Here is a 26336-nt window from a genome sequence, read left to right as displayed (position 1 = left end):
CCAAGTGATGTCACAGACTCCTTGATGGTTGTCAGTCTAATATATTATAATTAAGTCCACAAATACAGAAGAGGTCAGAACCACAGTTTTTACTGGAAGGCCTCTTCTACAGAGCAATAAAATTGTTCCTTTTAGTGTTAGACACTAGTGTTGTAGTACCAGTTGTTGATCTAGCTATACGAATATATAGAACCCTAAAGGACAGAAAAACAAGAACTGGAAGGAGAATAGTACACAAAAAGATTGAAATATAGCTTTCCATTTCCAAACAGAAATAAAGCAGTACAATTTTTTAAAGTTCTGGGAAGTTCTATTAAATTACCTCCCAAGAATACACTACTACAACAGTTTGTATATATTAATATTTTGAGCAGGTCGCCACCAATCAAGGCAAGAAAATAAGGCAAAGAGTCCTGTCTGGTTTTTTTAGACCATTCTAGGTCTAAGTCTAGAGAGAAGAAATGGAAGATGTTGGAAACTGGTGGCTAAACCTCAATCTCTTCCAAGTTACCTATACATACAAAGATTCACCATACTTAGTGATGAAAATCATTCAGGGTTAACCTCAGAGAATCAACTCATTCTGGTAACAACTCCTTGGCTAGCTGTGCTTACCTGAATAGCTGCAAATGCCAGTGCTGCCCAGATAACATGCATCATGATTTCTTGTAGCTTCTTCACAACTAGAGCCTCACAGCCCTATAACAAACATATAGTCATCCTCACTAGAAATCCTTTTTTAAAGTGAAAGCTTCAGATTCACAGATTAATACTCATTAACAGAAATGAAAATGACAGAAACTGAAAGAGGGAAAAAAGATTATAATGGTTGGAATAACTTACAGAGATGTAATTAAAGCAAAAGATAGTACCTTTTAAAATAATTCACAGTAAAACAAAATGGCATTCAAGACCAACAAAAGGGGTTAGAAAAGAAGTTCCAGGCAGTGGTAAGACAGTGAGAACCAGGACTCATGGCAGACTCAAGTTTTGGCCAAAAGACTTACCTCGGCATAGAGGTCAGAGGGGTGGGCCAGACTTCCATTGCAGCTGCTGGCAGTCTCTCTGCAGCAGCTAAGAGGGACACTCTGGTTTTTGGTTTCTTTAAACCAATCTGTATTTTCCCAGTCTGAGTAATTGTGAATTCCACAACAGTGCAGCTAGAGGAAAAGAGAATAGATGGCTGAATTTTAGAGTTCCATGCACTATAAAGCTTTCAGATAAGTTACTCTAGACCAGTGATGTCCAATAGAACTTCCTACAATGATGGAAGGTCTGCATGGTCCAACACGGTGGCTACTAGCCACATAAAGGTAGTAGAAATGCTCTACTCAGCACTTAAATTGTGGCTACTGTGACTAAGGAGCTGAATTTTTAACTTAAATTTAAATAGCCAGACATGGTTATAGTGGTTCTAGAATCTTTACAGGAAAAGCACATTGCCTATAAAGGGTAGTTTCAGCTAAGGAAAATCTTCACACCTTACATGTTAAATATCTGGTTCCAAGTTAAATATTACTTTCAATGACAAAGTGTTTAAAACGTTTTGTCTGAAATGTCTGGGATTTGCTTTAGGACAACTGAGCAAAAAATATGTGAGGTTAATAAATAAAACAAGATTGACAAAAAGTTTATAATTTTTCAGGCGAGGTTATGGGTACAAAGATCTATTATACTACTCTCTCTACCTTAGTGTATGTTTTAAATTGTCCATAACAACTTTAACAGTTTCTTGCTTTTTCTGATCTTTCTAAAGGTATATATAGACTTCCCACCTACCCACCTTCCCCATCTGGACTCCCACCTTTCCTGCGACTCATACCTCTCTTCCATTTTGACCCTCTAAGTTCCTTGGGTGGGGGAGGGGAGAGCACCGGGGTTGATGAGGAGTTAGTCGGATAACAAAAAAAGTTAAAGACACTTCTTACTGGGCTAGATGATGTTGAAATAAACTTATCAAGCGTGAAGAGTGCAGAAAAATATTGGACTAATCAGGAGGATAACTGTGGCTATGAAGGTACATGGCTAATTTACACAGTAATACCAGTTAGTTTAATGATGACCCAATAGGGATTGGCCTTCAAAACTAAATTTGCCTCAAGAAAGCTCACCTGTCTCTGTACATAATCAATAGCCCGGCTAGCAGCATCAGGGTTGGTTCCATTGTAGGTCTTATACACTTTCTGAATACTGCGATCAACTTCATTTTCCACCTGAATCAAAACAAAGAATTCAGTCCCTCAAAAATACTGGTAAAGTAACATTGATCAAGGCTCCAGCTAAAGTACATAAATGTTTGCAGATTGCCATTTCTTATAGAAAAAGAGTTTTCTCCCTTCCTGCCTTCATGTAGACTCAAAGTGCCAGATAAAAATTCAGACATATTCAGACACAGATTAAAGCATTCAAAGAGAAGACTGTGTGCAAGATGGAAGGCTAACAATGTATTCAAGAGACAAAGAAATTGAACCTTGAGATAGATGTCCTAAATTATAAATGGATACCCTTCTTTTTCAAGTAAGTTTTCAATATGTTTCTCAGAAGACCTTTCCTTTCCTAAATTTTCCTCATTTTCCTTTCCTAAATTAGGTATAAATAAAACAACTTTGAAGCCCCTATAAGATACTTTTGGGACAAATACCAACATTATTTCTATTTTACTTATTCAATGTTTAGAGTTGGCTAAATGTGCAAAAGTAATCAGCAGGTTAGGAAAAAAATTCCTTAAAAGTGGTGTTTTACGAAGAAGCTGCTGTTCCATGTATGTCAAAGAGGAGACGCGAAGTAAACTTTGTAACTTGTACAGTGATGTGATAGGGCTATGAAATTGATAACCAGAGCACAGGTAGGGACACATCCATTGCATTTTTTAGGCATAGGTGTATGGTGCCTTACATATCAATGATTTGAATATGATGTTGAAATACCATGTTTTTGACTTAAAACTGCTGAGTTATAATGAAAATGACTCCAGTATGTCTTTATCATGGCTCTAAAATTACACCCAAATTAACTAATTTAAAACAGCTTAAATGGTACTATGGGTAGAAAGCAAAATCAGGCAAAATAGAGAGGAAGGAAACGGGAAAGAAAGAGGGAATGACTAGAAAAGAGAAAGAGGGTAGGAAGGGAGTGCTGGCAAAAGCTGCTTTGGCATTCTAAGTTGGTAGGACCTCTAGTTTTCCAGGACAGGTGTGGAAGGTAGGATCACAACAATATGTTTTCTATGTCCAGAACCAAGGTGTTTTTCAAAGAGGCAATGGAAAATGAAATCATCAGTTTAGTTCTTCTAAAACAAAAATTGGAAAATTCAGGCTGGGCACAGTGGCTCACGCCTATAAATCCCAGCACTTTGGGAGGCTGAGGAGGCCAAGACAGGAGGATTCCTTGAGCTCAGGAGTTTGAGACCAGCCTGAGCAAGAGCCTCTACTAAAAATAGAAAAATTAATCAAGCATTGTGCCACACGCCTGTAGTCCCAGCTGCTTGGGAGACTGAGGCAGGAGGATCACTTGGGCCCAGGAGTTTGAGGTTGCTGTGAGCTATGACGATGCCACTGCACTCTAACCAGGGGAACAAAGCAAGACTCTGTCTCAAAAAAAATAAATGAACAAAAATTGAAAAATTTATATCCCCCCCCAATATAGGGAATTTACAGGCTGAGAAAATTTGAACAAACTTCTCAGCTGATTATTAATTTGTAGCCAAAAATACCTACAGTCAACAATATAATTAAAACTGTACTATATTAAATGAGACTAAAAGTCTTGATATGTAAATAATTGCTAATTAACTTTAGATATTTAAAGCATTGGCTAAACAAAAATGGCAAAAGAAAAGGTTGACTCTGATAAAATAAATTTTTTCTATTTCAATCAAAAAATGTAAATCACCCTTTAAAGCATTATGTAAATTATACTAGACAACATACCTTTGCTCTGTAAACGTATCCCAAAACCACGACAACAACTTCTGTGACAAAAACCAAGAGTAGGATGATAACAAACTGTAAGGAAACATTGTGAAAAATTAAATACAAATGAAAAAAACTTCTAAATACACTTGATAAAACAACATTTATCAGAGATAACTGCTGAAGTTTAAGACAAGTGCTAATTCTATTCCAATTATATGAGAGACAAAGAGACTACAGAATTCCATGTTCAATTCAAGACAAGAGTAACAGACTAACTACTCACGCATGTTCCGATGACACACGAGTCAGTGAAGTGCTAACTTACCGTGGCAAGTCCACAGCGACTTTCCCGGATGGTAGCACAGCAGCCAATTAACCCAATAATGAAAAGGAGGGCTCCTACAGCTATGATCACTACAGCGGGAATGAGAGTGTACACATCTTCAAAGAAGTGGTCATAGTCATCGTAAGTGATGAAGACGTAAGCTCCCACGTAGCATAAAATGCCAGCTGCCCCCTGTAGAAAACAAGGTCAAGAGCACTGGTCTCTAAGCCATGCTGGTAAAAATGTTTCCTACTATCGTTTAGTAGGTTAAAATTTAATGAGTTCTCATCACTTTTAAATCTATTTGTAGACTTTTTTCAGTAAAATCCATTTCATTATTAAGCACATTTCTTGACTACACAAAATTTAAAAATTTTCCAAAGTTTATCTACGTTTCAATAACTGATGGTTCAGCTAGGACCAAGTAACCATGAGTCAAAGAAATAACACAGATGACAACACCGCTCACACACACTCCCTGCAAAGGCTTATCTGTAGCTCAACTACATGTCCAGTACAGATCAGTGGGGTGGTGGGAGGTCTCTGCTCACTGTAGTTGCTCTCAAAAATGGGGAAATTAGGTACAAGTGACAGCGATAGGATTTGGACTCAGGCAATTTGACTCCAGAATCTGCACTTCTAAATCTCTACTCCCTTGGAGGAAAGAAAATATAATAATAACTAGTAAGCATGATACCTAGTTCCAAAATACCTGTTCTAGAGACTGTGAAATAGTAAAGCCAGAGGGCTCACTCACTAAAGAACATTCCACTTTGATCTCTTTGTTCTTGAGAATGGCACTTCTCAAACTTGGTGTAACTAGGAATCTCCTGAGGGTCTTACTAAACTGCAGTTTCTTATTCAGTAGGTCTGAGAGGGCCTGAGCATCTGCATTTCCAACAAGCTCTTATGTGATGCTGATGCAGCTGGTTCTTAGAGCAGTCTGAGTAACAAAGTGTTAGAGACCTAAAGGGAAAGTGAATATGGAAAGTCATGGAGCAGGTATGCCTTATTTCAGCTGCTGCTCTAGGCACCCTTCTCTAGCTACAGAGTTTGACACACATTTTCTATCATTATCAATTTTGCTATCATTGGGTATCAGCTCTGTGCTGACAGCCCAATGCCCACTAGCTTATATGCAAATAAGCAAGTGCAGTGTCACATTAACTATTACAACATTTAGTCTAATGAGTTATCATTTGTAGAACCCTTTGAGACTTTCAGAGGAAAAGAATTATTTCACCATCCTTTAAAAAATGACATATAAATCATCTTCAAACTAGAAAACAGACTCCACAATGGTAATGGAAATATCGTTAACTCCTCTTAACCTGAAAATTCAGTTCATTTCTTAAGTCTACAAAATCCAGAAAACCTGGGCATCTTCAATCTTCAGTCTATTTTCTTATACTAGGATATTATAATCACTGTCAAATCAGGAAGAAAAACTCTTCATTTATGTAAAGTTGGGAAAGTAACTTGATTTTTTTTATAACATAGATTTTTTTAAAATGAGAAGACAACCAGAATGAGAAGACAATTTTAAAAAACATTGTTGTTAAACTCTCTTCGTCTAGCTTCTAAGAGGCCCCACTGTTGGTTTTCTTCCTATTTCCCCAGCTGTTCACCTTCTCATTCTCTTTATGGACTCCTCTTTACCAGACTCAGAATTATTAGTAATCTCCAAGCTTCTATCTTCGGCCTCTTTTTTTTTTTTTTCCGGAATATTATGGGGGTACAGATTTTAAGGTTTCAATAAATGCCCTTTCCCCCCTCCCCCCACAAGTCTGAGTTTCCAGCATGACCATCCCTCAGATGGTGCACATCTCACTCATTATATATATATATATATATACCCGCCCCCCGCCCCCCTGCCCAATACCCTATTACTGTAGTACCTATGTGTCCACTTAGGTGCTGCTCAGTTAATACCAGTTTGCTGGTGAGTATATGTGGTGCTTGTTTTTCCATTCTTGGGATACTTCACTTAGTAGTATGGGTTCCAGCTCTAACCAGGAAAACATAAGATGTGCTATATCACCATTGTTTCTTAGAGCTGAATAGCACTCCATGGTATACATATACCACATTTTATTAATCCATTCTTGGATTGATGGGCACTTGCGCTGTTTCCACAGCCTTGCAATTATGAATTGTGCTGCTATAAACATTCGAGTGCACGTGTCTTTTTTGTAGAGTGTCATTGGATCTTTTGGGTAGATGCCCAGCAATGGGATTGCTGGATCAAATGGTAGATTCACTTGTATCACTTTAAGGTATCTCCATATTGCTTTCCACAGAGGTTGAACTAGTTTGCAGTCCCACCAGCAGTGTAGGAGTGTTTCTCTCTCTCCACATCCACGCCAGCATTTGTTATTTGGAGACTTTTTGATAAAGGCCATTCTCACTGGAGTTAAGTGATATCTCATTGTAGTTTTGATTTGCATTTCCCTGATGATTAGAGATGATGAGCATTTTTTCATATGTTTGTTGGCCATTCTTTTGTCTTCTTTAGAAAAGTTTCTGTTCAAGTCCTTTGCCCACTTTTTAATAGGGTTATTTGATTTTTTCTTGCTGATTTTCGTGAGTTCTAAGTATATTCTAGTTATCAGCCCTTTATCGGATACGTAGGATGCAAAAATTTTCTCCCATTCTGTAGATCGTCTGTTTACTTTCATGACTGTTTCTTTGGCTGTGCAGAAGCTTTTTAGTTTCATCATGTCCCATTTATTTATTTTTGTTGCTGCTGTGATTGCCTTTGGGGACTTCTTCATAAACTCTTTGCCTAGGCCAATGTCTAGGAGAGTGTTTCCAACTTTTTCCTCTAGAATTCTAATAGTTTCATACCTTAGGTTTAAGTCTGTTATCCAGCGTGAGTTGATTTTTGTGAGAAGTGAAAGGTGTGGGTCCTGCTTTAGCCTTCTACAAGTGGCTATCCAGTTTTCCCAGCACCATTTATTGAAAAGGTATTCTTTTCCCCAGCGTATGTTTTTGTCTGCTTTGTCAAAGATTAGATGGCTATATGAGGATGGTTTTATATCAGGATTCTCACATCTGTTCCACTGGTCAATATTCCTATTTTTGTGCCAATACCAGATTGTTTTAATTACTACAGCTTTGTAGTATAGTTTGATATCTGGCATATTCATACCTCCCATTTTGTTTTTGTTGCCAAGAATTGCTCTTGATATTCGGGGTCTTCTTTGGTTCCATACGAAGCGTAAAATTATTTTTTCTATATCTGTGAAGAATGCTGATGGGATTTTAATAGGTATTGCATTGAATCTGTAGATCAGTTTGCGTAGTATAGACATTTTAATGATGTTGAATCTGCCGACCCACGAGCATGGAATGGATTTCCATCTGTTTACATCCTCTGCTATTTCCTTCCTCAGTGTTTCATAGTTCTCCCTGTAGAGGTCTTTTACCTCCTTGGTTAAGTATACTCCTAGGTACTTTAATTTCTTTGTTGCTATTGTGAAGGGTATTGAGTCTTTAATTTGGTTCTCAATTTGATTGTTGTTGGCGTATATGAATGCCTCTGATTTCTGTGTATTGAGTTTGTATCCTGAGACTTTACTAAATTCATTTATCAGTTCCAGGAGTTTCTTGGTTGAATCTTTGGGGTTTTCTAAATATAATATCATATCATCAGCAAACAGTGAAAGTTTGATCTCTTCTGCCCCTATTTGGATACCTTTAATTCCACTTTCCTGTCTGATTGCTGTAGCCAGGACTTCCAACACTATGTTGAATAGAAGTGGAGATAGTGGGCAGCCTTGTCTGGTTCCAGTTCTAAGTGGGAATGCTTTCAGTTTTCCCCATTCAGTATGATGTTGGCTATGGGTCTGTCATATATCGGCCTCATTATTCATCCTCTGGGCTCTCCTTCGGCTACAGTAGCCATGGCTTCACTAGTCTCCATAGCTCACTACCTGAGCTATTAACATCATCTTAAAGCTACATATTTCCATCTGCTTTCCTGCTCACCCCATCTAATTTCCCTTACATTCCTAGCATAGCAAAAGGCACCAGACATCTCATTTTTCTAGTCAAATACCTGAAGGTTATCCCATACTCTTTTCTTGTCCCACCCCTATATCCCATCAATCACTGAACTCCTTCAAGTTTACTTCCAAAACATTTCCTGAATGCCTCAACTTCTCTTCAACTATACCACAGTGCTTCTGTCTTAACTTGGGCTTTATCACTGTTTACCCTAAATCTTTTTTTTTTTTTTTTTTTGGCAGAAAACGAAGCATACAAAGTGATCACCCTAAATCTTACTTGCTGACTTTCCCTGCCCCTTAATATAAAATATTACCAGGGTTATTTTTGTTAAAAATATAAACCAGATAAAGGCTCAAGGCTTGCTTAAAATCAGGATGTGGAAAGTAAGTCTCCTGATAAACCAAGCTCGTCCTCCTTGGTTTTAAGCTCTAACTTCATTACCCTTCATACACCCCGGAACAATATAAAACTATTATATGTAAATGTACCACATCTCTTACTTCCTTACCTCTGCTGTTATTTCTGGAATGCTCTCTCTTCATCTACCTGGGAACTCATTGCTCTTTAAGATGCAGCTTAAATGTCACCCCTTCCTTTTGGAAGCCATTCTTGACCATTTCAGACTAGATTAGGCGCCTTTTGTCCACAAACATATTGACCTATGCATAGCTCTAACAGGGCATTTATTAAAACTGCTGCAGTTATAACTATACAGGTTTCAACATCCCTTCAAGGCACAAATTGTACCAAACTGCCTTTCAGCCTTGTATCACCACTTACTACCTAAAACAGTGCGTGGCACATAGGAGGTATCTACTAAAATTTATCAAGTATACCTCATTGTATCCCTTCCCATGAAAACACCCTCTCATCTCTAACATAAGCTTTGCTTTGTATTTGCTTTATTTCTCTTAGGCTCAATGTTCATAGTTTTTAATTCACCATTCAATTACAATTTGGAGACTTTATCCAACTTACTGAATTCTGATGGCCATCACATCAAGAATACATTAGTTTATAAATAGTTTTCTATCATAAATATAATGCTGTACTTATAGCAACCATGCCTATTCAAAGGTCCTCAGAGGTCAATAACATATTTGCTTTTGGAGTATAGTAGTATGGAATGAAGGTGAGCATAAGAAAAGGAAAAGAGACACAGATTAATTTTAATTTGGCTGCATTTATTACAGAAGTATGTGGACTACTTAACACTCTTACCAAATACTACTTTTTCTTGAATACATGTGTGATATATATTCATACACAAGTATATAGACATACATTTTGCTAAAGTAAATAGTATCAGTCCTCAAGCTGAATTAAAAGCAATCCTAGGCCAGTTGCAGTGGCTCATGCCTATAACCTGAGCACTTTATGAGGCCGAGGTAGGAGGATAGCTTGAGGTCAGAAGTTTAAGACCAGCCTGGGCAAAATATTGAAACCTTGTCTCTACAAAAAAAAAGAAATTTAAAAATTAGCCAGGTGTGGTGGTGCATACCTGTAGTCCCAGCTACATGGGAGGTGAAGGCAGGAGGATCGATGACGCCACTGCACTCTACCCAGGGAAAGGGAAAGGGAAAGGGAAAGGGAAAGGGAAAGGGAAAGGGAAAGGGAAAGGGAAAGGGAAAGGGAAAGGGAAAGGGAAAGGGAAAGAGAGGAGGAGGAAGGAAGGGAGGGAGGGAGGGAAGGAGGGAGGGAGGAAGGGAGAGAAAAGAAAGGAGGAAGAAAGGACAGAAAAGAAAGGAAAGGAAGAAGGAAGAAAAGAAAGAAAAAGAAAAAAAAGAAGCAATCCTAAATATGACTTACTCAAACTCTGTCCAATTTGTTTTCACTAGTCATCTCTTTATCCTCTAGATCAGAGGTCCTCAAACTTTTAAAACAGGGGGCCAGTTCACTGTCCCTCAGACCATTGGAGGGCCGGACTATAGTTTAAAAAAACTATGAACAAATTCCTATGCACACTGTACATATCTTACTTTGAAGTAAAAAAACAAACGGGCAAAAACACCTGCACGTGGCCCGCAGGCCATAGTTTGAGGACGCCTGCTCTAGATTCTTAGCTCTTCTTACTCCAAAATGCAAGTTATAGCCTACGTAAATTTGAATGAAAACAAGATAAAACTAGAGGATATATGTACTCAACAATTAATCTGAAGCATAGGGCACTGAAGAACTACTTGCATTTTAGATATAAAATGATGAGTTTTCAACCTAAAGAGAGTCCTGAGACTCACACTTAGTGCTACTTGGAAATGGGTCAAGTGAAACGATTCCTGGGCTGCTATTCTTTTCCCAGACAGAGGCACTCGTCTGAAATTGATACCGCAAGAAGGCAGAAAAAAACCACCACAACAGACAACCAAACTTACAACATATGCAATGGAGGAGATGCTATTTGTTAAGCTGCTGCTTCTTTCCTGGTAGACTCTACAGCAGTTTCTTTTACAAGGCTGCAAACCAGTCAATATTCAACTCAGGCAGCAGAGATGAGAATATAATAGAGCTCTATTTGGCAACATACAGTGGCAAGCAACTTAGTTGCACACACAAAAGCAGAAACAGCACTGACTGCTGATATAAAGACTATACAAATGGTCAGGCAAAGTGGTTAACGCCTGTAATCCTAGCACTCTGGGAGGCCAAGGTGGGAGGATCCCTTGAGCTCAGGAGTTTGGGACCAGCCTGATCAAGATCAAGACCCTGTCTCTACTAAAAACAGAAAAATTAGTTGGGCATTGTGGCATGCACCTGTAGTCCCAGCTACTCAGGAGGCTGAGGCAAGAGGATTCCTTAAGCCCAGGAGTGTGAGGTTCCAGTGAGCTACGATGACACCACTGCACTCTACCCAGGTGACAGAGTGAGACTGTGGCTAGGAAAAAAAAAAAAGGAAATTGAATCTCATTTCTCTCATCTTAAAAAAAAAAAAGACTATGTAAATCAAATTATGTGTAACTAGTGGCTGTGTTTCCTAAATTGAAAACAACTTCAAAATATTCTGCGTTTAATGAAATCTGTATACAGTGCTTCCATCTTAAGCCGTATAATAAACAACTTATGAAATGACTCCAGCTACTCTGAAAATATAGAGTAGGTGTCCTAACAGGAGAAACAGTGGAGTTTGTACAGTAAATGGAGAGGAGGTTGTAAGTAACTCCTAACTAGTATGAATAGGGACTTTCTCACATAGAAGCTGTGGGCATTAGAAAAGCTGAATCAAAGGCGAGCTTGGTTAAATTCTTCTGAAGCGCTAGGATGCCACTGGGATCTATCAAAGGATCTGGCTTGGCCAACAAAGCAGCTGCAAAGGGTGGAGGGGAGAAGGGAAGGGGAGGAGGGAGGTACAAAAGAAGAGGAGATGCAATGTAGAACTTGGAAGCGGCTGAACTGCTTTAGTCACTGATGAGAAAATCTGAGCCTATAAGGAAGATTTGCACCATGACAGTATACTAAAAATATTTATCCTTTTAACAAAGAAGTGAAAGGAAATTTAAAGGAAAGGCTGAGATCTGAAACTACAGAAAGAATAATTTTTTAAAAATTCTTCTTTTATCTTTTAATAAGCCTATGTTCTAAATTAAGTCACATAATTTGCATTTCTATTACACCAAGCTGTTCCTCTAAAAAATAAAGCTATCTTGTTATAAAATTTTGGAACTACATGAGTTCCAAAAGTATGGTACTTCATTTTATTCTTTTACTCTTCTTCTACATATGCACAAATGTGCAATCTCTTAAAGTAAGAAAGTCCATACTTACATAAGATTGCTTTTTCTATAGTTTAGAAGTTGGTTTTTTGGGGAAGTAATTTTCAAATCTCTATAAAAGAAACATAAGCTGATAAAATGCTAAAAAAAACTACTAAATTCCTTCGTTTCCATCAACCACAGTGTAACCTGCCATTGAAATATGGCAATATTAAAAATGAAACAGGCCAGGCGCGGTGGCTCACGCTTGTAATCCTAGCACTCTGGGAGGCCGAGGCGGGCAGATTGCTCAAGGTCAGGAGTTCAAAACCAGCCTGAGCGAGACCCCGTCTCTACTATAAAAAATAGAAAGAAATTAATTGTCCAACTAATTAAAATTAGCCGGGCATGGTGGTACGTGCCTGTAGTCCCAGCTACTCGGGAGGCTGAGGCAGGAGGATCGCTTAAGCCCAGGAGTTTGAGGTTGCTGTGAGCTAGGACGCCATGGCACTCACTCTAGCCTGAGCAACAAAGTGAGACTCTGTCTCAAAAAAAAAAAGAAACAGACTTGTTACAAACTAGGAGATAAAGTAGCTCTCCCATCGAGTGTGTCTATATGGAAATTTAGAAATGGGAAGGCTACAACATCCCACAGAACATGTGGGTGAATATGAAGCAAAGAACAGAAGTGATTTCCTACAGTGGTATGAAGCAGACACAGATGATTCATGTCTAGAACCAGTGAGAATCAGGACAATGTAACAATGAGGGACCATCTGGACCTCACTCAGCTAAAAACACAGTGCCTGACAAGTTCCTGCTTGCCTGTGTGAACTGCTCCTTTGGAGTGGTTTTGCTTCAAAGAATCAACTGGTAAAGTAGAAGTGACTGGAATGCTGAGAGAAAGAAAATAATAAGAGAAAGACTGGGCCTAAACTGTGTGTACTCTGTAAGAAAGCATATTTTAAAAGCAGAGAGAGGGGGAAAAATTGGCAGAAATCCATTTTATGGACACATTTGTTAACATTTAATATGGAGTTTCTTGCACAGCCATATTAGTTTTAATTTTAATTTTTAATTTTTTTTTTTTTTTGGAGACAGAGTCCCACTCTTGTCCTGGCTAGAGTGCTGTGGCATCAGCCTAGCTCATGGCAACCTCAAACTCCTGGGCTCAAGCAATCCTTCTGCCTCAGCCTCCCGAGTAACTGGGACTACAGGCATGTGCCGCCATGCCCAACTAATTTTTCTATATATTTTTAGTTGGCCAACTAATTTCTTTCTATTTTTAGTAGAGACAGGGTCTTGCTCTTACTCAGGCCGGTCTCGAACTCCCAAGCTCAAACAATCCACCTGCCTCGGCCTCCCAGAGTGTTAGGATTACAGGCGTGAGCCACTGCACCTGGCCTTTAATTATTTATTATTTATTTATTTATTTATTTATTTTTTATTTATTTATTTATTTGAGAGTCTCACGCTGTTGTCCTGAGCAGAGTGCTGTGGCATCAGCCTAGCTCATAGCAACCTCAAACTCTCAAGCTCAAGGGAGTCTCCTGCCTTGGCCTCCCAAGTAGCTGAGACTACAGGCGTATGCCACCATGCCTGGCTAAATTTTTTCTATTTCTAGTTGTCTGGTTAATTTCTTTCTATTTTTAGTAGAGACGGGTCTTGCTCTTCCTCAGGATGGTCTCGAACTCATGACCTCAAGTGATCCTCCCGCTTCAGCCTCCCAGTGTGCTAGGATTACAGGCATGAGCCACCACGCCTGGACCATATTAGTTTTTTTATATACCTCACTTCTCTCTGAAAGCTCTGAAACCCTAGCGCCATTACAACTGTCTTAAAATCATCTTAAATCTTTTTTTTTTTTTTTTTTTTGAGACAGTCTGTTGCCCGAGCTAGAGTGTTGTGGCGTCAGCCTAGCTCACAGCAACCTCAAACTCCCAGGCTCAAGTGATTCTCTTGCCTGAGCTTCCCAAGGAGGTGAGACTACAGGCATGCGCCACCAGCTAATGTTTCTGTTTTTTGTAAAGCTGGGGTCTCACTCTTGCTCAGGCTGGTCTCAAACTCCTGGCCTCAAGTGATCCTCCAGACTCAGCCTCCCAAAGTGCTAGGATTACAAGTGTGAGTCACTGCACCCACTCTATCTTAAATCTTTTAGCATTCTACATAATATTCTCTAGTCCAACCATGTTTTGTTTCAACTCTGATTTACTCTAATAAAACTGTTCATGTCACTAAACACAATTACTACTTTGCTAAATCTACTACCGACGTATTTCATTTATTCTATCAACTTCCAAGGAAAAGACTATTCCAAAGACTTCAAATCCTCTTTCAGAAATTAAAGCTATTCTTACCAAAATTTCTGAAGCTTCTAAAGTATTGTTTTCTACCTAACAAATTGGTCAATGATAAGGCTAAGCAGTATTCAAAGACTCGTTAGGGTACAGAGAGAAGGGCCATTAGCCTGAAGGGAGTATGGATTAATACAGATAACCTTTTTGGAAAGCAATCTGGCAATCTGACATATCCGCCCCCACATTTGTACCTTTACATCTACTAATTCCACTTGCAGCAATCTATCCTTAAGGAAATAAGTTAGATGGAAACAAAGATGTGTGTAGAAGGTATGTTTATCAAAATGTTTTAACAAAATTGTAAGTGTAACAGCAAAAGCAAAAGCCTTGGTACCCAGAGGTGTGCTTGCATTACAGCCCTGAAATATTTACTACTAATATTTACAATAATACTGTTTGTGGTGTGTCAGGGGAAAACCACACATATATCACATAACAGACATTTTAAAAACAAACCAAAATGTTAATACTGATTGTCTCCTAGTGGTAGAATTATGGGTGATGTTAGTTTTTTTTTTTTAATACTTTTTAAGGACTTCTTAGAAAAGCAAATTATTTGCATAATCAGAACAATATTTAAAATTATGTCTGAAATGGAGACTTTGCTATTCTCTCCCAAATGAATTCCTAGATCTGTCCTTAACCACCAACAAAAAATAGGCACCTCTTCAATCCCAAATATCGTAGACACCTGTGTCAATCCCTCCCATGTATCACTTCTCTCAGGTCTGTATGGCTCTGACTCATCCTTTAGATATTTTCTGATCATCTAACACAGTTCTGATTCTTTTAGTGCACAGTATCCTCCTTTTTAAATACATATCACCTTTCAAGAAAACAAGTTTTAAAAAATCCTACTTGAATTGGATTTTTAAAGTTTTGACAATAAGCCACTTTTGCCATCGACATCATATCATTGCTGCCATTATTCTTTTTTTTTTTTTGAGACAGAGTCTCGCTTTGTTGCCCAGGCTAGAGTGAGTGCCATGGCATCAGCCTAGCTCACAGCAACCTCACACTCCTGGACTCAAGCAATCCTCCTGCCTCAGCCTCCCGAGTAGCTGGGACTACAGGCATGCACCACCATGCACAGCTCATTTTTCTATATATATTAGTTGACCAATTAATTTCTTTCTATTTATAGTAGAGACAGGGTCTCGCTCTTACTCAGGCTGGTTTCGAACTCCTGACCTCAAGCTATCCACCCGCCTCGGCCTCCCAGAGTGCTAGGATTACAGGTGTGAGCTACCACGCCTGGCTGCCATTATTCTTAAATAAGAAATATTTTAATTCTTTTAAACTGCTATTACTCTGAGGATATTCCAAGGGTATTCTGAGGATATTCCATGCTCTTCAATTCTGCTCTATTTTCACTTTTTCTATATTTGGTTTTTATAATCATTGTTTATCCAGCTTTACAAAGTTTGTTCAATTTAATCCAATTTATACCTACCAGTTGAAAGACAAAGTTCAAGTGGCAAATGAAATTGGAGAACAACCAATTGCCACAGCCAAATTACTATAACAGCATGAAAACTGACTATCTTCAGAATGCAGGACTCCAGGGATCATCTGAGAAGCATGGAATTTAAACATACATTTTGAGATTCTCATTGCTCCACCATTCTGAGAAAAGAGTCAGTTATAACTATAGGAGCCTGGAGTACTTAACCTTTATAATACTAGAGTTTGTCCATGCTTGGGTTGTGTGTTTAACTTTAATCAGTAGTGCTAACAATGTAAAATATAATATGTCAACATTTATATAAATATCCTTTAGATTAAAAACAAATATATAAATACAAATAATCTTTCTCATTTATTTACTCTGCCCAACTATTAAAAGGAAGGGGTTAAGGAGAAGGTAGAAGAGACAATATTTTTCAAGGAAAACTTGAGACCATCCATAAGTATGGTTTTTGGGAGAAAGATGCACCTAGAAATTAAATTCAATGAAGAGTCTGCTCCCTTCCCCCCATTAGCTGTCAGATGGCAGGGACTATGGTTTATACTCTTCATATTTCTCAGAAACAGGCATTTACTGAGTAAATGATTCTTAGAGTATACTTGTTTGGTGCAAGTACACATTTTATGGAATAAATCTTCTGGAAAAAAATCGTGACTTGAATTGGACCTTATGGAATAAAATTCATTAAAATATTTCAAAACATGATAAATATCCTACAAAGCTAATAAACAACTTATTCCTTAAACTGCAACTAAAGAGAGCTCTCTTGCTGATCCCAAGTTCTAAATATTAATAATTACTCAGGACCACAAGGCTCTTGGCCAGTGGACAGGTGACTAAGAATATACCAACACTGGAAATATTCATTTTCTTAACTGTCAAAGACAAATTAAGAAATACATTTCCTATTATGTACCAGGACTTGCTTACTAACAAAGTTAACTTTTCTTCTAGACAACTGAAAAGCAATTATGACAAAACTGTTAGCTGAAGGCAATTCCAATGACATATTCTTTCTCAGAGCAGTCATTCATAGTAGGAGAAATACAGAAGGTACAAAAAAAAATTCCATGATATCACATAAAGGATCTGGTTTAAAAGTATCATACTGCCAACTCAAATGTGTAGATGTGCTGGAAACACGAAGTATGCACAGGATTTGTGAGGAAGAAAAAAAACTCTTGAAATATTTCACTATAAATGTTTATTTCTTAAACAAAAGAATGAAGGTATACATGCAAGTATATTCTTTCTTGCCTTAGGGCCTATCACCTGTTCCCTCAGCCTTGAATTCCCCTATCTCTTCCAAATCACCCCCAAATTGGCTCCTTCTTATACTCTAGATTCTTTGCCAACCTAAAGCAGCCACCCAATCACTCTATCACATCATCCTCTTTTAATTCCCTGCATAACACATCACTACTTGATATTTTTCTTGTTTATTTTTAATTGTCTTGCTCCACCAGGAAGTATGTAAGAATAGGGATCTTCTCTGTCTTTTTCACCATGTATTGACAATATAAGCACAAAGCAGGTGCTCAAATATTGTTATATTTAACAAAGCAATGTTCCTTAATGTATATATTCACACAGGTAAATGCGATAAGTTTTTTTTTAAGGTAGGGTGAATTTTTGAAGTTATGTATGGCTTTCAAATATGATTTATATGTATATAGGGTATTTCATATGAGTGAATCATGATTAGTAAAGGTGCTACATTCCAAAGTTGTTTTTAAAGGCATTTATTTAAAAAGTGTTTGACTTTCTTGTGGTATTTCCCCCACGCTATAGGCGTTTCAGTCTTACTATCACCTCTCATAACAGATGAAAAACAGCCTAAATAGATATTCAAGATTATAAATTCTACAATCGTAGACAAGGCTTTCTCTTATAGTCCCTGCAATGCCTAAAATAAATATACGCAAAATAAATATTAACCAATTAGTTTTTCTAACAGGGTAGAAGAAGTAAAGGTAATTTGTATAACGTAAGACTTGATTAATCAATTAACTTCTCAGAATGAAAACTGGACATTAAGGCTGGGCGTGGTGGCTCACGCCTGTAACCCTAGCACTCTGGGAGGCCGAGGCTGGCGGATTGCTCGAGGTCAGGAGTTCAAAAGGAGCCTGAGCAAGAGCGAGACCCCGTCTCTACTATAAATAGAAAGAAATTAATTGGCCAACTAATATATATAGAAAAAATTAGCCGGGCATGGTGGTGCATGCCTGTAGTCCCAGCTACTCGGGAGGCTGAGGCAGGAGGATTGCTTGAGCCCAGGAGTTTGAGGTTGCTGTGAGCTAGGCTGATGCCATGGCACTCACTCTAGCCTGGGCAACAAAGCGAGACTCTGTCTCAAAAAAAAAAAAAAGAAAACTGGATATTAGAAAGTACTGATTTATACTTATTTTAGATGAAGCCTCCTGGGTCATATCAATTTTACCTACCAAATTAAAAAGCCTGCCTGGGCTGGGCATGGTGGCTCATGCCTATAATCCTAGCACTCTGGGAGGCTGAGGTGGGAGGAGCGCTTGAGGTCAGGAGACCAGCCTGAGCAAGAGCAAGAGCAAAAGCTGGTCTCTACTAAAAATAGAAAAATCAGCTGGGTACAGTGGCACGTGCCTGTAATCCCAACTACTTGGGAGGCTGAGGCAGTAGGATAGCTTGAGCCCAGGAGTGTGAGGTTGCCATGAGCTGTGATCACCCCATGCACTCTATCCCGGATTACAGAATGAGACCCCGTCTCAAAAAAAAATCCCGCCTGACCTTGTAGTCTACAGAATACACTAATGACTATTTATTACAATAGCCTTCAAATTTTAGTGTTTAGTGTTTATCTCAAACACTCCTAACCTTCTTCAATAAGTCATCATGGGTCTAGCACTAATACACTTACATTTAAAGCTACACCACTCCATAAAAATGAAGAGACTGGGCCCTTTATAAAGCAAGGGATTTTATTTCTTATAGCTATGGTGGTTAAGAAGTTTAAGGTGTGGGGGGCTATATGTGGTGAGGGCCTTCTTGCTGGTAGGGACTCTACAGAGTCCCAAGGTAGCACAGGCCATCACGTGTGAGGGCGTTGCGCATGCCACCTGTCTCATTCCGTAACAATTTACTAATCAATTAATCCACGAATAGGTTAATCCTGTGGTCCCCAACCCCCAGGTAGTGGACCAGTACCCAGTCCTTGGCCTGTCAGGAGCCAGGTCGCACAGCAGGAGGTGAGTGTCGGTGAGCAAGCGAAGCTTCATCAACACTTACTCCACCCACCACCTCCACCACGGCCCTATCCTGTGGAGAAATTATCTTCCACAAAACTGGTCCTTAGTGCCAAAAAGATTGGGGACAGCTGGGCTGGGCCCGGTGGCTCACACCTGTAATCCTAGCACTCTGGGTAATCCTAGCACTCTGGGAGGCTGAGGCTGGCGGATTGCTCGAGGCCAGGAGTTCGAAACCAGCCTGAGCAAGAGCGAGACCCCGTCTCTACTATAAATAGAAATTAATTGGCCAACTAATATATATAGAAAAAATTAGCCGGACATGGTGGCACATGCCTGTAGTCCCAGCTACTCGGGAGGCTGAGGCAGAAGGATTGCTTGAGCCCAGGAGTTTGAGGTTGCTGTGACCTAGGCTGACACCACGGCACTCTAGCCTGGGCAACAAAGCGAAACTCTGTCTCAAAAAAAAAAAAAAAAGATTGGTGACGGCTGGATTAATCCATGCATGAGGGCAGAGGCCTCATGCCCTAATCACCTCTTGAAGGCCCCACCTCTCAATTCTGCCACACTGGGGATTAAGCTTCAGCACAAGTTTTGGAAGGGACAAACATTCAAGCCATAACAGGAACTCTCTATTTTCCATTAAGACAACCTTCAGGATTTTAGAAATGATTGTTTCCCCTTTTACTTTGTGCCTTTCCATAAGAATAGTCTTAAACTGCATTGTCCAAAACTATATCTATACCAAATTAACATTAACAATTTTGGCTGTCATATCATTTAGTGTCTGAGTATTTCGGGTACATATCTATTTCCATATCGCAGCTCAATGAACTGTGAACTACCAAGTGAACCAGAAATCAAGATACAAGAAGACGTAGTTTAAAGATCTTGCCAAGGCAGGCCTAGTTTGGCAGCTCCACTTATAATCCTAGCACTCTGAGAGGCCAAGGCAGGTGGACTGCTTGACGCCAGGAGTTCGAGACCAGCCTGAGCGAAAGTGAGATCCCCATCTCTACAAAAAAAATCAAAAAAATTAGCCAGGTATGAGAGGCTGAGGCAAGAGAATCACTTGAGCCCAGGAGTTTGAGCTTGCCATGAGCTATGATGATGCCACTGCACTCTAGTCAAGGTGACAGAGTAAGACTCCGCCTCAAAAAAACAAAACAAAAATAATAATATTGCTAAAATAATTAAACTTCATCACTTAATCACTTATCAACAATCAACAATCAACTTATCAACAATTACCACTGGATAGTGAAAAGCCAGTGCCACAGAGTTAAGTCTTTATTAAGTAAAGCTGCCCAAGGGTCCCGAGATAAACTTTTGAAATGCTCTATATAAAGAATGTTTCTTCTTACATCTCAAGCCATGAAAAAAGGAGGGAGAGGCCTTTACATAACCAATACACTTACTAGAATTGAACAAATTCCCAGGAAGAACCTGTTAACATTTTTTAATGTATTTACTTCCTCTTAATAACTTAATTTTTTAAACAAACAACTTTAAATACTGGCACAATTTCTAATTTTAACAAAGTTAAAATCAGTATGTTTTAGAGAAGTGATTCTAACATAGCCTAACAAGTTCCTTCCTCTTTTCAAATCTTTGAAATGACACCTTTCTCTAACACTCAGGCTCTAGAGTATGGGACAACCTGGGTTTGAACACAGGCTCCACTACACCTTGGGTTAGGGTTAGGGTTAAGGTTAGGGTGCTGCTTTAACTCAGTAAACCTTAATGCCCTCATCTGTAAAATAAGCATAATAATACACCCTGCCAGATGGGGTTGCTGTTGCTGTGAGGATATTTCCTGTACTTAGCACAGTGCCCCGTAGACACTCAATGGCAGTTATCATTACCATCGTCACCAGATTCCAATAGTTTGTCCATAAACTAATAAATTGTTGGGAGACACACCTAATATTGTTTTCTCATTAGTTATGTTGCACTAAGGCACACTTTTTCTCCCTGCATGTCTATTTAACTTCTTTATCACAGCTTACAAAAGCTTTACCACCCTACTAACCCAGATAAAGGCATTTTCACTAAACAGTATGACTTCAGTATTGGCAACAACACATTATGAAGTTCAAAACAACTTTCTTCACCGAAGTAATAGTATACATCTTATACAATATGCAAAGATTACTGAGCAATCACTTAGAATGAATACATTCAAATAAAAAATTTTTTGCCTTAAACAAAATGGTTGCTGAATTTCCAATATTTTGTTACATTAACAATTCTAGTCCTTGAGCGTGACTAGCCTAGAATTCACCCAATACATATTCTTCAAAATCAAATAGTTATGCCTATAAATCACAAGGCATGGTGAAGGGTACAAAACCATGTCTCTGCCTCCTAAGTATCTTACTATCTAATAAAGTGTTCTCATTTGGGGATTCCTAAAAATTATTTTTCCCTAAAATTATTTTTAAAAAGCCTGTAACTCAAATTAAAGTACATATAGCACTGCTCTAAATGGACAAGAAATCATGGAAATCTCAATGTCACGTGGGTGATTTTGAATAGGTACTACCTCCCAGTCAGGACTCTTTCTTTCACACCATAAACATCCTCAAAGATGCTGAGGCAACACAAGTGTGTAGCAAATGCCTTTTTATATATAACTATCCTTTTATGTGACAGCTGTCAGATATGAAAAGTTCCATCCATTGCTGGGGGAAAGGGGAGAAGGAAGGAAAGGACTATTTCCAGAACAGGTGTGTGTATGTGTGGGAGGAAAGAACCAAACAGGGACCAGTGAGGACGGAGAGGAGAATGTACAAAAGTATGGTTAATGGGAATGTTGGAGGAGTGTTCTGAGAACCATGGACAGAGAGCACTATTCAGGGCAAGCAAGCGTTTAAGGAAATGACGGACTGCGGGAGGTAAGGTGACTTGGGACCAGGCTAAGGACTTCAGATAAAATACCAGATGAAGGAAGTTGAATTATTCTACTGCTGAAACTTTTTCGTTTTTTTAAATAAAACAAAGTGATGTGATGGAGAAAATGCTTTAAAAGATTTGTCCGGGTACAAGGTCCAAACAGACTGGAGGGTGGCGAGACCAACAGGAACAACACACGTTATTATAAAAGTGAGATAATGATGTGAACTAAGATGGAATGGTTCTAAATAAACACTCCCTTCTCTGGAGTGTGCCCCCCAAAATTCATAAGCCACCTTTTATTGAAAGTGACCTCATCACTTTAAAAGTCTCATAACATTTTAATCATATTTAACCAAGGTCTATAAACTCAGGCTACTCACTCCCATGACTGATTATCCTAGTCAAAGGATTATTTGGCTTCTGGAGTTGAAATCCTTCAGTTTTCTGGACAGGTGACCAGCCAACCAGTTTTCCATACACAAAGACCTCTAAGTCAGGAACTCTCGCCCCTGACCTGGCAGCGTCCCCGCGTATCCGCACCGCTTGCTCGCACACCTCGAGACGAGACTGCCACTGGGTCTCCGGGGCCCCTGACAAAGAAAGCGGAGCCTACCCCTTTGGGGAATATCCTATTTCAAGCCTGCTGTCCTGAAAGAACGTGCAGCGAGAGCTCCCCGTCCGGCAGGCGGCTCCAGGGGGAGAGACCGGGCTCGGCCCAGCCGCTCAGCCCAGAGCCCCTGGCACGGAACCGGCCGGCCCGGGCGTCTGGCGGAGCGCGGAGGCGCCGGCTGCCGCCACGAGAAGGGCCCGAGGACTCCCCGACCCTGTCCCGTCCTCCGTGCCCCGGGCCTTCGCCAGGGCCTGGGAGGCGCCTCGCGAAGCGGCCTTCCGGCCCGGGCCCTCCACGCCTCAGCCGCAGGGCCCCGGCCGAACCCCTCCCCGCCGCCGCGGCCCCCGCAGCGCCTGCCAGGCCCAGCCCCGGCCCCGCGGGCGCCGCAGCCGAGGCCTCGCCCGCCCAGCGGCCCCCGCCCGCCTGCCGGCCTCGCTCACCCAGAAGATGAGGTTGAGGAAGACCAGCACGGTCTTGGAGGAGGTGATGCCGCACTGGCCCATGGCGCCGGATGCCCGCGGAGGCCCAGCTCGGCGAGCGGCGCTGCGCTCACCGAGCGAGGCGGCAATGGCGGCGGCGGCGCCTCCCGCTGGGAACTGCGCGGCCTGCGTGGCCGTCCCGCAGACACCGGCGCCGCCGCGCAAGCCCGACCCCAGCAAGCACCTCGCTGCCGCGCGCAGCCGCCGCCGCCCCCGGCCGGCCGCGCGCCGCTCCCTGGCAACCGAGTTCCGCCTCCCGCGGCCGCGGCGCCGCTTCAACCAATCACGCCACGGAGGCCGCAGCGAAGCCACGCCTGTTAAAGGAGCCGAAGCCTCACGCTTTTTCTTGGCTTCTGGCCGCCCTTGGATGCGGAGAGCTCCTTAGGGAGGTTCTGGTGGATCAAACCAACCCCTTCCTGTCCAGTCACGCTTGCTGTTCCGGCCTTAGGGCTGCTCCGGAGCGCGTTCTCCCCTCGGAGGGTCGGGGACACCGGTCTCGCCCCTGCGCGCACAGACCGTCCTGGCCGGCAACCGGCCGCCGCGCGCGCCCCTGGAGAGCTCGCGCCCCGCGCCAGGCCGGCGCTCGGGAGCGCCTGGGACGCGGCGCGGGCCTGCGTGGCCAGGACGGGCCGAGGTCCGTGCGGGCCCAGACTCGCGCACGCAAGACGCCTTTACATTTCAGCGCGCCGCCCCAGCCGCGGGCCGGGCGCGGCAGTTCGCAGTCCCCGAGGGCGCGGCCGTCCGCGGTCAGCCCCCCGCCCAGCCTCGCGTGCGCGACACTGGTCTTCGCTCCGGGCTCGATCTGGCGGGGGCGGCAGACCACGGGGACTAGGCGGGTGGGCGTGAGGCGCGGTGTTGGGTGCGGACAGAAGACAACTTAGAGGAAAGAAATAGGAGTGACGCGGGAAGTGCTCTATGAGGAGAGGACACTGGAAGGGCCCGGAGTCAAGCGAGGGGACAAGCCAAATGACCGTTTGGAAGAGGAGCAGCCCAGAGATGGGACCAGCACGTGCAAAGGCCTGGGGCGGGGACGTGGTCACTGTGTAGGGAAAGGACGCCCGAGAGCCTGGTGTGCGGCAGGCGGGGGAGGGGGGACAGAGAGGGCAGGCACAAGGTCGGCTCGCCAAGGGCCTGTAAAGCCAGGTGTGATGGAAAGACAGCGCAACGCCTGTAACAGCATCTGATTTAAGTTTTTAAAGTACCATTCTTGCTACATCCTGTATGCCCCAATTAACATTTTTAAAAAATGGCTCTCAGGTGTGATTCCTTCTGAGCATCTATCCGCTTGCTGGCGCCTACCCTCATACATCTGCCGCCCTGCTGTGCTCTTACTGCTTCTCCTCTGTTCCCCAAACCTCTCCTGTGCACCTTTTCATCCTCCTCGCAACCCTTCCGGTTTGTTTCCCCAGGAGGCCTCCGCCCACTCATCCTTCCATTCTGTCCTCTTTACCTGCCCTTGCTCCCTGCGTGGGCCTCAGGCCGCCCCTACATTAAAATCACCTGGGCCACCCAAACTGTCACATCCTGGGGGGGTGGGCCTCGGGGAATCAGTTTTTAAAAGCACCCCAGGTAAGAATATAAAAAAAAATAATAATAACAAAAAGAAAAAGAAAAAAAAAATAAAAGCACCCCAGGTGATTCTAGCATGCTGTCAGTTTGCAAATCACTGTTCTAAGTTTATAAACATGGTCTCATCTTTCCTATCCTAAAAAGAAAACCCCTCAATACTGTGTTTTTATTTTCTGTCTCTTTCTTCTATCAAAATTCCTAGAAGAATCATCTCATCCAGTGCCTCTCAGACTTCACTGGGCATGAATCACCGGCAGATCTCCTTAAAACGCAGAGGCGGGGCAATGTGGGTGCGGCTGGACCACTCTGTGCGGAGAAGGCTGGGCGTCACTCTTTAACTTCCAACATGCTCTTTCACTCACTGCAATGTGGCATCACCCCACAAGGCCACTGAAATTGCTCTTGCCAATGTTACCAATGACTTGAGTGTTACCCGTCTCTGAGGCAGCATCTGTCACGGTTAAGAGCACTGACTCAGGGACCAGATAGCCTAGGTTCAAAAGGTATTAACCGCCCTACCACTTGCTAGCTGGGTGCTTTCTCTGTGCCCCAGTCTCCTCATCTCAGGGAGGGGATGCTAATGATAATATCTACCTTACATGGTTGCTGTGAGAATTAAGTGAGTTAATACGCTTAGAGCTGCCAGAGGAGGGCCTGACCCATAGTGCTCCATGATCACTGATGTGTACCATGTGCAAGACTCCACTGACTTCTCCATACTCAAAGCTCTCTCCTCTCTTAGCTTCCACAACACTGCCCTCGCTTAGTTATCGGTATGCCCCTCTAGCTGCACCTCTTCCTTGCAGGCGTTGGGTGTTGGTGTTTCCCGGAGTTTTGGCTCAGGGCTCCCAGAGCAGAGATTGAACACTAATGATGCATTTATTGATTTAACTGCAGTTGGGATAAGCAATACAAATGAGAGGCACAGGCTGCCGTAAGAGTACACAAAGGACCTAGACCTTGCATGTGGGCAGCTCACATGTGCTCCCGACTCAGCATGTCCCAAACTGACCTCATCACTTCCCCTGAACCTGCCCCTCCTCTACCCGTGTTCCTTAGCTCCACGAATAGCACACCCAGCCTCCTGCCCAGGCCAAGATGTGGCTATCATGGCCATCCCTCGCTGACCCCTTCACACCACTGGGAGTCTCCTTCTTCCTGGAGAATTAGCCTGCTCAGGTATCTCCTGGAACTCTGAATTCCTACTGCCCAGTGCTGAAGCAGTCTTATTTTACCTCCACTGGCAAAACTGCTCCTGTAAGAAAGAGAGCAGCTGAGGAGGTAAAGCCCTTCCCCCAAAACACAGAGTCACTCTGTGTCCCACTGCATCTGACAATGGGACACCTATCTGGGGACGATGGAAGGATGGGGCACTTGTGCCTTCTCTTACAGACCCTTGGCTTATAACTTGCCCCAATAAGCCCTGTTCCTGAATCTGTACCATAGGAAGTAAAATTCATTCTGATCCAAATTGTGTGACACAAACAGTCTATTACCAAAAAAGAAAAGGTGTCCCCCCCCATGGTAAAAGCAATGCCTGTTTATGGTGATTCATGTATTTATTAGATTCACTCTGCAGCCTGATTTGAGACATTGCAAATAACAATAATAATACCTGCTTGTAGTGGATATTTGTCTTTCTTGAGCTATTGCACATTTGAATGCCCTACCTGTTTGGGAAGACCCCCATTGTATGAACTGTGGGGACGCACAGGCCAGAGCCTGGCGGTCCTTCTCCCTGTACTCGGGCAGCTGGAACATGGGGACATTATGAGTGTTGGCAAGTCAGACGATCCTGCCC

At 41.9% G+C, this 26336-nt stretch overlaps 1 protein-coding gene across 1 annotated transcript in view; it reads right to left on the bottom strand.

Moving 5' to 3' along the window:
• TSPAN3 (tetraspanin 3) overlaps nt 1-23209 on the bottom strand; it is a 31454-nt gene extending 8245 nt beyond the window's left edge. Inside the window, exons 1-6 of the mRNA XM_012784184.3 lie at nt 22928-23209; nt 4240-4431; nt 3930-4004; nt 2112-2213; nt 1008-1160; nt 616-699 (exon numbers count right to left, since the gene is read on the bottom strand). Coding sequence (XP_012639638.1) covers nt 616-699; nt 1008-1160; nt 2112-2213; nt 3930-4004; nt 4240-4431; nt 22928-22990 — 669 coding nt within the window. The 5' untranslated portion in view covers nt 22991-23209. The remainder of the gene's footprint in view (nt 1-615; nt 700-1007; nt 1161-2111; nt 2214-3929; nt 4005-4239; nt 4432-22927) is intronic.
• Nucleotides 23210-26336: the final 3127 nt, after the last annotated feature.

Source organism: Microcebus murinus, chromosome 6 (assembly GCF_040939455.1).
Source record: "Microcebus murinus isolate Inina chromosome 6, M.murinus_Inina_mat1.0, whole genome shotgun sequence".
Taxonomy (NCBI): domain Eukaryota; kingdom Metazoa; phylum Chordata; class Mammalia; order Primates; family Cheirogaleidae; genus Microcebus; species Microcebus murinus.
This window is presented reverse-complemented; position numbering and strand designations above follow the sequence as displayed.